This window comes from Monodelphis domestica, chromosome 8, assembly GCF_027887165.1.
Source record: "Monodelphis domestica isolate mMonDom1 chromosome 8, mMonDom1.pri, whole genome shotgun sequence".
Classification (NCBI taxonomy): domain Eukaryota; kingdom Metazoa; phylum Chordata; class Mammalia; order Didelphimorphia; family Didelphidae; genus Monodelphis; species Monodelphis domestica.
Window position 1 is genome coordinate 188,957,718 of NC_077234.1, and position 13,919 is coordinate 188,971,636.

Genomic DNA, 13,919 nt, shown 5'->3' on the forward strand with positions numbered 1-13,919 from the left:
CTCCACATCCAGCACTCTATCCAATTTTTGACCTCGTGGTCAAACAGAACAGGTTGTGCTTTAGATACACAAGCAGAGATCTAGAGTTGTTGTTCAGTTGTTTCAATATCGTCCGACTCTTTGTGGCCCCATGTGGGGTTGGTTTTCTTGGCAAAGACACTGGACTGGTTCGCCATTTCCTTCTCCAGATCATTTGACAAATGAGAAAACTGAGGTAAATGGGGTTAAATGATGTGCCCAGGATTACACAGCTGTGTCTGAGGCCAGATTTGAACTCAGCAAGATGAAACTTCTTGACTCGGGGCCAGGCACTCTAGCCATTGTGTCACCTAGCTGCCCTTTGATGATTAATAGGATGTTAATTTTGTCCATTTGGAGGGATCTCAGAGCACAAAGTCCCAGGGCCCTGTTCTGTTAGACATTTTATCTGTAGTTTGAATGGAGGTATTGATGTATACTTTTCAAATTTCACTTGAAATGAAAAAGAAGAGCTAATCACTGGAAGACAATAATATTAAGAACAGTCACTCAACAGGCATTTACTAGGAAGTCATATGTAAGCCCAAAGAAAGGCAGCCCCCTACCCTCCAGAGATTTAAATTCTAGTGGGGGAACTCGACTCATAAAAGGGAACTGGAGTGGATGGGGAGAAGAAAGTAGAGAAGTCTAGAGTGCAAACTGATTTTAAAAAAATTAACCTGAGCATCCTTTTTTTAATGGAGATTCTGAGAGAAGCCATCCAATCAGAGTAAAGGGCCAAAGGATCAATTGTAGCTGCAAAGTGTGAATTCTGAGACTGATGAAGTTTTTAAGACTTTATCAGAGAAAATCATATCAGATCTTCCTAGGTTAGTACATGGGTTAAATCAATAAGATGAAATTTAATAGGGATCCATTGGTTAAGAAACACCAACACTCAACTGTCCTGCACATTTTGTGAAAAATAATGAGGATTTTGGTGGACTCTAAGTTCAAGTCTAAGTTGACTTAGCAACCAGAAAAGCTGAGGCAATCTTAAACTCTATTATTACAAACATAGCATCCAAAATAAGGGACATGGTTGTCCTGTTGTAATCCACATTTACCACCTTCTATCTGAAGTATGATGTCCAGTCAGGGAGAGACCTATGAGGAGAGACATTGATAAGCTAGACTTTATCCCAAAGAGAATAGCTAATGGGCAAAAAAGTACACACTTCCTAGCTGTGTGACCCTGGGCAAGTCACTTTAACCCCCATTGCCTAGCCTTTATTGCTTTTCTGTCTTGGATAGTGTGATGGATAGAAGATAAGTGTGTGTGTGTGTGTGTGTGTGTGTGTGTGTGTGTGTGTGTGTGAGAGAGAGAGAGAGAGAGAGAGAGAGAGAGAGAGAGAGAGAGAGAGAGAAGAAAGGAAGAAGGAAGGAAAGAACAGAGGGAGGAGGGAAGGAAGGAAGGAAGGAAGGAAGGAAGGAAGGAAGGAAGGAAGGAAGGAAGGAAGGAAGGAAGGAAGGAAGGAAGGAAGGAAGGAAGGAAGGAAGGAAGGAAGGAAGGAAGGAAGGAAGGAAGGAAGGAAGGAAGGAAGGAAGGAAGGAAGGAAAGAAAAGAGATAGAAAAAGAGATTTATACAATCCTTCCATTCATTGGTAAGCATATATTAAGCTCCTGCTATATGCCAGGCACATACTAGGCACTAAGGATTCAAAGACAAAAAGAGACAGTCCCTCTCCTCAAGTTCATATTCTACTGGGGAAAAACAACATGAAAGCAGATAATAAATACAAATATATCCACATCATTTCCAGGAGGGAGGGAATTAGCAGCTGGTTTGTTCAGGCTAGGGCTTGTGTAGATGCGCCACTAGAGTTGAGCCTTTAGGGGAGCTAGGTATTAGATGAAGCAAAGGTGAGGAGAGAATACATTCCTGGCAGGGGGACAGCCCACAAAAAGTCAGAGACTAGATGGAATGTCATGTATGGAGAAGAACAAGAAAGCCAGTTTGCCAGGAATGTAGAATACATGAAGGAGATTGATGTACAATAAGCCTGAAAAGATGGGCGGGGGGCCAGATTACCAAGATTACCAGATTTTACTTTAAATACCAAACAGAGGAATTTATATTTTATCCTAGAGGCAATTGGGAGCCATTGTAGCTTCTTGAGAAGGGGGCTGGCATGGAATGAAGTTTGGAGGTCTTTAAACAAAAACTTCCGGGTCCTTGTTGGGGATGTTCTTGAGACAATTCAGACTTCAGGTTAGAAGAGATGACCTGTGAGGTTCTTTCCAACTCTGTGATTGAGTCTATGAGTTCATTATAATCTTGCTATAATGGGCAAGGGCAGGTCTGTGTTCTTAGAGGACATGTTTGAGACAAAGTCTCATACATTCGTGGCTTAATGAGGCACCTTATATTGGTGTCTTGCCAATCTAATTCTATTTACTCTATAAATTTTACTAATTATCCTACAAATAGGACATACTAATACTAGTGATATACCTAATAGACATATTAATGCATACTAATTCATAAGCATTGTGCTAATAAACAAAAACAGTACCCTACTTTACTTTTTGTCAAAAAGCTAAATGGCAAGTGGTGAGTCCATTTTATCAATACAAAAACCATGAAAGTAGAGGCAAAGTGGTGTAGGGAAAATTACAGTGGCTCTGGAAGTCAGAGTGCTGGGCTAAAATTCTGCCTCTTATTTCCTTTGTCCCCTTAAACAAGTCACTTAATTTCCTCATCTGTAAAATCAGTGGGTTGCACTTGGTGCCCTCTGAGTTCCCATCCAACCCTAGATCTCAAATCCTTTCATCTTTTACATTGTTAGCAGGGTGATCAATTTAACTTGCAGCCCTGGAAATCCATTGCCATTGTCTGCTTTTAAACCAAAACCAAGCCCATCAAACTTCAGGAGATGACTGATTTCAATGAGCATGATCAAAGGCTGTCACCTCAGTGAGGTAGTATCTTTCTCCTCAGGAAGTTCAGTTGCATAAATGACTCGAGGTCCAGGAACATGCTAACGTCATCCCAGTTATCATCCATCCAAGTTAAGAGTTGGAAGGCATCACTCACAGCCGAGGGAAACCATGACACGACACGAGATCTATATGGCTCCGTCTCATTCGTTCTAATGTATTGGAAAGTGATCTGTCTCAGGTTGCTGCTACCTGTTTTTCCAGTTTTCAGGAAATGGTCTTTTGGGAGAGGGAGCGCACACCCTGGATGGGAAGGGGGGGCTACCCTCAGACATTAAAGGTTTCCATATTCAAATTTCATCTGTGCTTTGAGGTGGCTGCTCACTTTCCCCTAGCTACCTGCCCATGCAGAGATAGCCCCACCTCCCTAACATCAAAGGTTCAATTAATATAAAGACTAGGAAAATGAGCAGAAAGCTTTCAACTCTCAATCACTAAAATGGGAAGCCAAGAAGTACACAGCCAGGCAAAGGTAAGAAAAAAACGATTCCAATTCCTCCCAAACCTGCAGAGCTTAGGAAGAGAAAATCCTTCTTCTTTTAAGGGGTTGTCTATTTTTGTGAGAGCTTAAGGAGATGTCCATCTGGTAATAGTTAGGAATACGTGGCTCTGTCCAGAAGTCAGTTTTAAAGGGATTAGAAGGATGGCATTTTTGTCTGTCAGAAGCAATCTCCATGTAGATGGGACAGCTTGGAAAAATGGAAGGCACAGTCACTTAAGGTTGACTGAGATGATAGAAAAGCATTGTGATTGCTAATTTCAGCTTAACAGAATATCACTAGATTGAGAGTCATTTACATACCTTAAATGCACTATTAGATAATATGATTTTGCCTTAAAGTGTTTTCCTGAGATACTGTCTGCATGCAAATTATTTCTAGCTTACTGTAATTAAAAAATGCTGCTTGAGGTAGAATTTTATGTAAAGATTGGTGCATTTGTGCACAGAAGCACCCACGGATTTACACTCAGTGCTTTTTTATTTTTTTCTATAGCCCTGAAGAGAGGCAAGCACTTTATTACCTGGATGCTCAATCCTATCATATGAGCAATGACAACACTAATGTTGGTGTTGGTTTGCTTTCATGATTATTTACTATCTGAGAAACTTAGTCATTTATCTCTTCTTCAAGCAGTAATCGATCTGCCATTTCTGGAAATAGATCCCGTTTCATCTATCCTTTTGTGAAATTACTTGGCTTTACTTTGCATGTATTTTTGTGCAAACATATTGTATCTTCTAGTAGGAGCTAAACTCCTGACGGGCAGGAACTGTTTCTTTTTTTGTTTGTTTGTTTGTTTGTTTTTGAACACCATTGGTTTGCACATAGTAGGGAACTAATACCTGTTTCTTGAATCCAACTGAACTGATTGAAGAAGGCTATGTGGTGATTCAATAGCTGAATTATGGTGTCATATTTTGGCTTGGTCTTGACTTCACTCTGTTTTTCTCAAAGATTGACATAGATATACACAAAGCTATTCTTTTTTTGTGTCATCCAAATGTTTTTTGGCTTTATCTTACCCCAGCTCTCTTCACATTCAGATGAGATTATTCACCATGTCATCTTGAATAACTCAAAAGCATGGCAAATACCCATAGGTTTAAATAGATCCCTTCTTACTTTTCGGAGTTGGGTAGATTTGTGCTCTTAGGCATTTATCTCCAGCTCTATTTCTGTCCATGCTAAAGTTACAAAGAAAGGCCGATCGTAGAAATGGGCTTCATCATTTGAGGTAGACCAGTGTAGGGAGTAGAAGCGGCCACATTACCTTGACCAAAAGGCTCACTGGCAGAGTCACAGAGGCTAGACCACAGATCCCAAGAATCTGGCCTTCAGGAAGCAAGTGCCGCATCTTCAGGAAGCCCTTTGGCTCCCTTTAAATTCTGAGACTTTTAACTTTATGAATTCATTCATTAAGCCTGTGGACAGCCATACTGTAAGGCAAATTGAATATTCTCTCACCGCTGTGGCCTTCAGTCTCTTGAGCCAGAGGACATGGTTTACCTTCTGTCTATTTTTTATTTATTCATTCTGAAATATGAATACACTGAGTACAATTGTGAAAAAATAGCCGTGCTTGACTTTAAGAAATCTGCTTTATAAATGCAGTTTGTAGATTATTCCCAAAAATTATTTCCAGCCTATTTTTTTATTCCAATCTCATTGATAAAAGAAACCCTCAGCAAGAATATTCCTTTACCATCTTAAGTCACTACCTTCTCTTTCTTGAAAAGTTCAGTAACAGCCAATATAGTAGATCAGGGGTAGGATTTGAGTTCAGATTTTGCAGCTCTCCATGGACCATGCTATGCTGCCATTTATGCAGTCTATAAAGTTGTTTGTTTGCTTTTTTTTTAACCCTACCTTCTGTCTTAGAATCAATACTATATATTGGTTCTAAGGTAGAAGACTGGTAAGAGCTAGGTAATGGGAGTTAAGCAACTTGTCTAGGATCACACAGAGAGAAAGTGTCTGAAACCAGATTTGAACCCAGGAGCTTCCATCTCTAGGCCTGGCTCTTAGTTCATTGGGCCACCTAGTGCCTCCCTATAAAGTTTTTAAAAGCACAAGGATTTCAGAAAGATTTGGTGCTAGTGGCTAGAAGTGACAGCATCTAATCTTGACAGTAGAAATGGAAAGAGTTCCGGGGGAGCTGCAAAAAGAGCTGGCTTGGCACCTGGAAGGATGAGTGAGCTCACAAGGCACACCTTTCCTTCAGCATCTCAGCCCTTCTGACTTTGGGAGATTAGTCACTACAGAACAATACCTCCTTGATTGCATGTAGAATTTTGCTCTTACTCTGAAAGGGTGCCTGGGATGTCTTCTTTTGTCAATTCAACAATTCTTGGTCTCTTGAATGAAATCAAGAGAACTTTCTAGGATTGGACTACATGACCCAGAACTCTAAAGGAGACTTTTAAAACAAGGGAGGCTAACATTAAAGAGTGATCACCTTGAGGCAGCAAAATGGCTCAGTGGATAGAGAACCTAGAAACAGGAGTACCTGGGGTCACATCTGACTTCAGACACTTCCTGGCAGTCCGGCCCTGGGCAAGTCACTTCATCCCAATTGCCTAGCCATTACTACTCTTCTTCATTGGAACCAATACATAGTATGGATTCTAAGAGGCAGACAGGCAGACAGAGACAGGCAGAAAGAGAGAGAGACAGAGAGACAGAGAGACAGAGAGAGATAGACAGAGACAGAAACAGAAACAGAGAGAGAAGAAGAGGGAGAGGGAGAGACAAACAGTGATTGTCTTGCAGTTAAAAATAAAAAAGGTACTGCAGATATTTTTTTAAATATGTGGCACAAGGTGGGGATCTGTGGGTAGGGAATACTACCCAAGTTTGGTTCAAACTTGTTAGATGTATTAGCTAGTTCTGCTAAACTACTTTTTCTCTCTTTTTTAATGCTTTGTTATAAGGGATGATTCTTCCAGTGAGGGGGAGGGGAATTAGTATTAAGAGAAATTAGAGATGATGTTAAAACAAAAAATGCCAGTGGGGAAAAAATTTTAAGGACACAGAAAGAAATATCTTTTATAGGCGTAGATTTTTTTGCTATGTGACCTCTTCATTTTAACCAGTAAAATTGTCCTTGGAAAAGGCCTCGTCCAACATATTCCCCAAACTCTGCGATGTTTTGGGTGTGTTTCAGAGTGACCCTAATTCTCGATTCAGTCTGACACCTGTATTTTTACTTTGATACTTTTTGCTTCCTGAATATGGATATGTGTATATTCATGCATGTATGTATATCTGCTTTTTTTCTGGAACTAAGGCAGTTTTCAGTGCTGCTCATTAAATCTCCTCTTTAATTTATTAAAGCCCTTGATTTGTGTAGGACCCATTGTTTAGAAGTAGTTTGACAATGGAAAGCCCACTGGATTTGGGGTGAGAGAAGCTTGGTTCAAACCCTGCCTCTGGCAAATGAAGGGGTAGACTAGATGGCCTCTCCGTCCCTTTCTAACGCTATATGAATGACCCTAGAATCCTATGAACTTCCCAACCTAAATCCTGAGGTGTTAGTAGTAGCTTGACAACTGGATCCTGGGGATAAATCACTCCTTCCAAGGGGCAGTCATGGGATTGTCCCAAAGCCAGCCAACAGCCCTCGTGTTATGTTATAGAGAAGAGAGGAACGTTGGGACCCAAATAGCCCCTCAGCCTCTGAATATTGAATGTGTGTTTCACACACACTTTGGTACTTTCCATAATATTCATAACCAAGGAAACAATTTCATGTTGGCCTCATGAAAAGTGATAGGAATCAGATGTTTCTCAGAAATAGTCTTTGAATATTAGGTCAGGTGATAAACAGGGTTCACCATGGAGAATTTGGCTGGTCTTGTTCTTGTTCCATTGTGGTTTTCTCCCCCTCTCCCTGTATATGGGTCATCTCCTAGTCCACGTTTCAAATTCTTTCAGTGATCCCTTTGCAGAAGTCTGTGCTGAAGTAGCCTGGTTTCTTGAGAAGCACCAACAAGGCAAACCAAAAGAAAAAAAAAATCAAAGCAGCAAAAGGCACTAACTAGAGTTCTGGAAATCTTTACGGGTAAACATGGGCCACCTTCTTCAGGGGAAATAAAGGCATTCACTGTGTCAAAGGAGAGATAGAGGGTAAAAAAATATTAACTCTTTTTTCTTTTTTTTAAATCCCTCCATGTTAGAATCAATATTGTGCATTGGTTCCAAGGCAGAAGAGCAGTAAAGCTAAGGTCACACAGCTAGGAAGTGTCTGAGGTCAGATTTGAACCTAGGACTTCCTGCCTCTAGGTCTGGCTCTCAATCCAATGAGCCACCTAGTTGTCCCCAAGAGTATTAACCCTTGAGTCTGAAAAATTGAATATAAATTTTATCCCTGATGCTTAGTGCCTACGTGATCCCACGCCAGTCACTTTACCTACCTATGTTTCTGTTTCCTCACTTGCAAAATGAGAGAGATGGAAACTTAGGTGGCCTTTAAGCTCCCTTCCAGCTCTCTATCTAAATTGATTATTTAGATCCTCTGATTCTTCAAATCTGCCAGTGCTGTTGGCACCAAAGACCCAGAGAGTCAGGTTGTGAGAGGCCAAAGTGAGACTGGCAGTAACATAATGGACAATCCAGCCACAAGCAAGAAAACCACAACTCCCACATCTGTCTATTCAGCTAGCTGGGTTCTGTAGCCCTGAGCATACCTTATAACCACTGGGAACCCCATCTATATGACAGCTGTAAAAGACTGTGCCGAGTTTGTGGTTCCAGGCTGGCAAAAGCAGGCAGGTCTTTTTTCTTGGGTTACATAATTCCTTTTAAAGAGAATCCCCCTGAGTCGTGTCTAATTGTTTAAGGAAAAAAGGGTTTGGAATACGTTCATCCTTCAAATGTATTCATTTGTTCTTTCGTTACCTACAAAGCTCCAGATCATTCCTTTCTTGTCCCTGGGTCTCACTCACAACTATTACCATGAACTAATGTGGCTTCTTGACTGTGCTCAATTCTGTCCCTGCTAACTTGGTTATAAACCATGAAACGTCCAGGAAGGAAAGACGATATACCTCGTAACGTTACCCTTGGGGGAAAGCCTAGAGCTGCCATAGGCTTTCCCAGGGTTGAAGAGAGTGTGTGTTGGGTCTGTCATCCTCTTAGTTTGATTCTGAATTACACCTAATCTAGGGTTTTGAGAAATGGAGGGAGACAGATCAGAACTCAAAATGTAACAAAAAATAAACAAAATAAATATATTTTTAATTATATCTAGATCCCTTCATTTAGTTATGTCCCCAGTATGTGTTATTTGGAACTTGGGCTCACAGAAAAACAAACATTTAAAAAGAATGCCAATTGCCAACTAGTCCCTATTCCAATAAAACTAACAAGAGGTCATCCAATCCTTACTTAAAGACATCAGATGAGGAAGAACCAATCTATCCCAAGACAGCCCATTCTACTTTTGAACAGTTCTAATTATTAGGAAATTTTTCCTTTTATCAAGCCTAAATTTGCCTCCTTGCCACTTCTATTCATTACTCCTGATCTGGCATTCTGGGGCCAAAGAAAGAGTTCCCACATTCCCAAGTTCCACTCAGTGGAAGGTCAGGAGCCCATGGAAAAGGAATTGAGAGAATAAGGGAAGAGAAGGAAGCAAGAAGTTGGTGAGGATTAGAAAAGTACTTTATGTACCTACAACTTAGACTTCTAAAGTGTGTTTATCTCATTCTATATCATCACTGTCCCAAGGAGTTTGGGATAATTTGGTTTTGAGATATTATGATATTATCTTAGTTCTGTATTTGGGTACATGGAATCATAAGCTTGTCTAAAAAAAGTAGTCACAGAATTTGAACGTGTCCAGATAGTTCTATTTCTATATCTTTCTTTAAAAAAAAAAGTCTAAGAAGCAGAGATTCAGTTTTCCTCAATAATAAATAGATGGAAAATCTGATGTTTTAGAAGAAAACTGCCTTCCTAACAATTTTCAAATAGCCCTTTGAGCCAAGAAGTTGACTCTATTCCAAACATTTGGATGTAGTCATGTGACCTTACTCCTGGGGGCTGCCTTTTCCTCAACCCCATCTGTGAAACTGATTTCTCCATCTTGGCTGCTTCATCAGATTCAACAACCATTAGCTAGGTGTCAAGAGTTATACTTGCAGACCTCTGCTTGCCTTCCTTTTGGGTGTGCCCATTGTGAATGCCATGGGGCACACTACATGCAGCATGGCACCCTATAGACTAACAATCATCATCTTGGAAACCCTGAAAAATCTATGTTGCTTTTGGCATCTGCTCAAAAATATTCCATTTAAAAAAAAATACCAATAGAGAATCCTTGGCGAAAAAGTCATGAGGTCCACAGAGGGGGAAAAAATGCCAGCTTCTTGGGATCAGGGCTCGATATCCCCTCATTTAAATAGCTGAGGCTCTCCCTCACAGCATAGCTTTAGCCTGCCATCTCCCCTGCCCACAACCATCAGTCTCAGGATTAGTTCTTAACAATGGCTAAATCACAATTTGTTGTTCCCCCATACATACTCCCTCAAAAATCATCTCCAGGATTCCTAGACCTGTCTCCTAGCTCTCAGCTGGAGAAAAACTAAGAAAACATCAACAAATACTAGGAAACTATGATTTCCTTTCACATGGACCTCTCTCTGGAAAATAGATCATTTTATTTAATGCCTGTTAAATTAAGAATTAAATTAAATTAAATTTAGAAAAAAGAAAGAAGATTGACATCAAACCATATTCCCAGGTTGGACTTGGGCTCTCTCTCCCTTCAACATCACTGAAGTTGGCCAAGTCATTTAACTATGAGGGCCCTGGGGTTATAGCACCTGTGTTCCTCCCCAAATGGGGCAGTCCAGAAAAACCTCTGGATGGCCTTCTGTGGATCCTGGAGTCCTTTGCTGCCCAGCTCTCTCAACTCCATTTAGGCATTTTTCCAGTAATGTTTTCCAGGGTCAGAAACTGATGAGAAGCAGCAGGAAGGTGTTGACACAAAACGTGTTCCTTTTTTTTTCTGGCTTTAGCCCATGTTTATAGCAAGCTGAAGAGAGCACACTGTTCCATTTTTTGTGGGTTTTTGCCAGTTCCAATTGCCTCATTGCTGACAGTGGTTTGTGCTTGATTGGAACCTGACAGAATTTGGATGCTCTTTATGGGAAGGAGAAGGATCCCAGGACCGAGAACTAGAAAGGACCTTAGAGATCATCTAGTATAACCCTCTCATCTTCAAAGTAAGGAAACTGAGGCTAAGGAGAGTGAAGCAGCTGGTGCAGAGGTCTAGTGCCAGAAAGGAGCAAAGGTGGCATTTGAATCCAAGTCTTCTAATAACTCTAAATCTCATCCTTTTTCCACTGCCCTTCACTGTATCCAGGGGCTCCAGGAACAAACTCGTGTGACATGTCAGTATCATTCCAATAGCCTATGCCTCCAAGGACCCCTACCTTAGATCTTGAGCCAAAAAGAATCTTAGAGACTATTTGGTTCAACTTTCTTTTTTGACAGATGAGGAAACTCAGGCCCATCACGGTTAATAGTGATTTGTTCGAATGTCAAATAAAGAAGTACATAAACTCCTAACTCCTCTGATTCCAAAGTCTTCTCTTTCCACTATACCAAGCTGTCTCTAGAGCCCCCCCCAAAAAAAAGACTCTTCTTACTTTCTGATTGACTTAAAAACCATAATACTCCTGGCCACCATGCCTCAGCCCCTACCCTGCATTCAGAACCCTCTCCAGTCTGGTAGAAAACAAATTACTGCCACTGGGAGATTCCAACTCAGCTTAATTTGCCTAGTAATTGGAACCCAAGTGGGAAAGGTAAAAACCTGAGCACTGGGTCTGCATCTGGAGGAAGTGTGGTGAGAGCTGTATTTTTCCAACTTCCTAGATAGATTTCCCAATGGATGAGGGTAGGCTTGATAATGCAGCCCCCTCCCCACAACATATACTTGTTCTCCAGACCCTTCTCACCCAAGATCTGATTATAAGGTGCAGACAGCCTCCTTCTTACCCTCTTATCCAAACCCCACTCTTCTTACTCCATGATTTTAAACTCGCGGAGCCCATTTCTCAGCCTCTCCTCTCTCCCAAGTGCTTGGGCTTGTTTTTATTTTATTTTATTTTTTTACCTGCTGAAGGAAGGCCTATTTCATGGTTATTAATGAAAGTGATAGCGATCCCTGGTGTATTTATCTTAGATTATGTGGTCGTTATAAGATGAGGTACCCAAAGCAGTCAGTCTGCGGTTGATTTGAAAACAGACGAGTCTCAACAATGAGCTTAAGGAAAGGTGTCAGGTATAAATCTTGCCTTCAAACAGCCAGGGTGCATTCCAGACTTCAGAGACACTTCTTTGTGTAAAGTCTTTCTTTCTATTTTTTTTCCTCTCTCTCTCCCTCTCTTTTTTTTTTATTCTGCCTTTCTTTTCCTTGGTCTGGAAGAAGATGAAAGTGTAGGGGTGTGTGCATTATTTTAGTCTGATAATGAGGGTGAGGCCCCCAGGCACGGTAATTTGGCAGGCCCAACACTTCCTGTAACAGTTAAAAAAAAATTTTTTTTATCCAAAGGCTGCTTAAAGACAAACATTTTTTTTGTTGTTGTTGAACTGCTGGTGGTTCATTTTATGCAGGAACCGTGCAATTAATCTTGTTTATATTAAAGAGACAGGTTGCCTTTGTCAGCTTTCCTGAGCTATAATTAATAAAGATCAAAAACGTTACAAAGACATAATATTTGGCTTAATGCAGATGAGGCTGTGCAACATCTGCCCCAATTAGAGAAGCCAAAAGAAAAACAAATATCTTGTGCCCTTTGCAATAGCTCAGTTATATTAGCAAAAGCATCTGATCAGGAGGCTTCTCTCAACCTTAACCCCTCCCATTAATTCTGGTGAAAAACCGGGGGCAGACATCAATTAAATTGTTATTTCCCAACTTCTAGTGCTAAAGACCAATTGAATTTTATACATGATTGGAGGCGGCAAAAGTTTCTCCATGTGAAGGCAACCGAAAGTTATTCAGGTGTGTGGGTGTAAATTAGAATGGCAGAAAGCCCAGGGAACTGGGACAGGGGCTAAAGAAGAGATCCTTCACATGATATTTCATGTGAAGAAATCCCAGGTGGCATTGCCAATAGGACTTTTGTATAACTGTCCTAGTGGTCCACTGTTCCCTACCCCCACTCTCACCCCAAACACTTTGGTTTAGGTTATTTCAAGTCTCCTGTCCAGAGAACTGTCATTAGAAAATGAATCCCAGGAGCTAGCTAATCAGATGAAGCAGAAATCTATGAATTGTCTTTCTGTAATAGTGTGAGCTTTTGCTAAGGCTTCCCGACTAGGATTGCAAAAGCGTTAGCTGCTCAGCATTAATGTAAAAGGAACTACTGCTACCAACAAATGAAAGATCTCCCACTTATTTCATGCTGTAAGTAGCCACCATGGTCATCACTAATGCATTTTCATGCCACAGACTAAGGGACAGGGAAAACCAAAAATGCCTAAACTCTAGGGAACCACTAGTTAACTGGTAAGTGGAAGGAGATGCCCATAGTCAGAAGATTTAATCCTCACCCAAAGGATTTGTGGAGCACCCTACCTACTACAGGATTGATCCATTGGCCTCTGACTGGCAAGGTCCCATGAACTATGACAAAGGCCCACCCAAGAGAAAAGGGACAGGTTTAGAAGATATGGTCGATAATGTCAAGAAGGTATTGTCAAGTTGTAGTGGCTCTTTTGAGGCAGGGTCATCATTGTATCTCCAATAGAATGCAAGTTCTTTGAGGAAAAGAACTATTGCGTTGTCATTTTTGTATCTCTAACACCTGGCGTGATACCTCGCAAGTAGTAGGCTTTTAGTGAATGCTTATTGATTGATTATCACCAAGACCCTTTTATGCTTTCTGGACCCAAGACTTCAAGTGTCTTGTGGCATAGTTCAAGGCAAAGACATACCCACAACAGAGGGAACACAAACACTGACACACAGAGAAAATCAATCAGGGAACTGCACCACCAAAGTTGTCTGGCATTGCCACCAGGAAGTCTCATCCTATTATCTTGCTCTCTCCTCTATTAAGACATCCAAATTTGTGTTTTCCATCCAAAGGGGTCTGAATGTTCATTCATAACTAAGGTCTGTGGCTGCATGACTTTGGGCAAGTCACTTGACCTCTCTGGACCTCAGTTCTCTTATCTATCAATTGAGGAATCTATAGTAGAGGGCCTTGAATGTCCCTTTGAGCTCCAAATCTATGAACCTATGACATTCTCTTGCAAAGGTCTGGAGTAGCTTAATAATGGAGAAAGTAGTTAAGTCACCTGCATAGTTTAATTTGAGGACTGGCCCTCAGAAGAGGATTCTTTACAAATATAATTTAGAATTTGGACTTGATAATATCAAATTATAGTCCATAGATATGGATGTTCTAGCAGAGTCCATAAGGCCTGGGTGCTGAGGCTGA

General features: G+C 40.9%; 1 protein-coding gene across 3 annotated transcripts in view; it reads left to right on the forward strand.

Moving 5' to 3' along the window:
- EDAR (ectodysplasin A receptor) overlaps positions 1-13,919 on the forward strand; it is a 119,642-nt gene that overhangs the window by 34,182 nt on the left and 71,541 nt on the right. The window contains exon 1 of one of the 3 annotated variants that reach the window (XM_056807973.1): positions 3,233-3,431. The exons of 1 other annotated variant lie outside the window; for it this stretch is intronic. In XM_056807973.1, coding sequence (XP_056663951.1) covers positions 3,399-3,431 — 33 coding nt within the window. In that variant the 5' untranslated portion in view covers positions 3,233-3,398. Of the gene's footprint in view, positions 1-3,232; positions 3,432-13,919 lie in introns of those variants that run through there. One more of the 3 variants, XM_056807972.1, reaches the window with a different exon arrangement.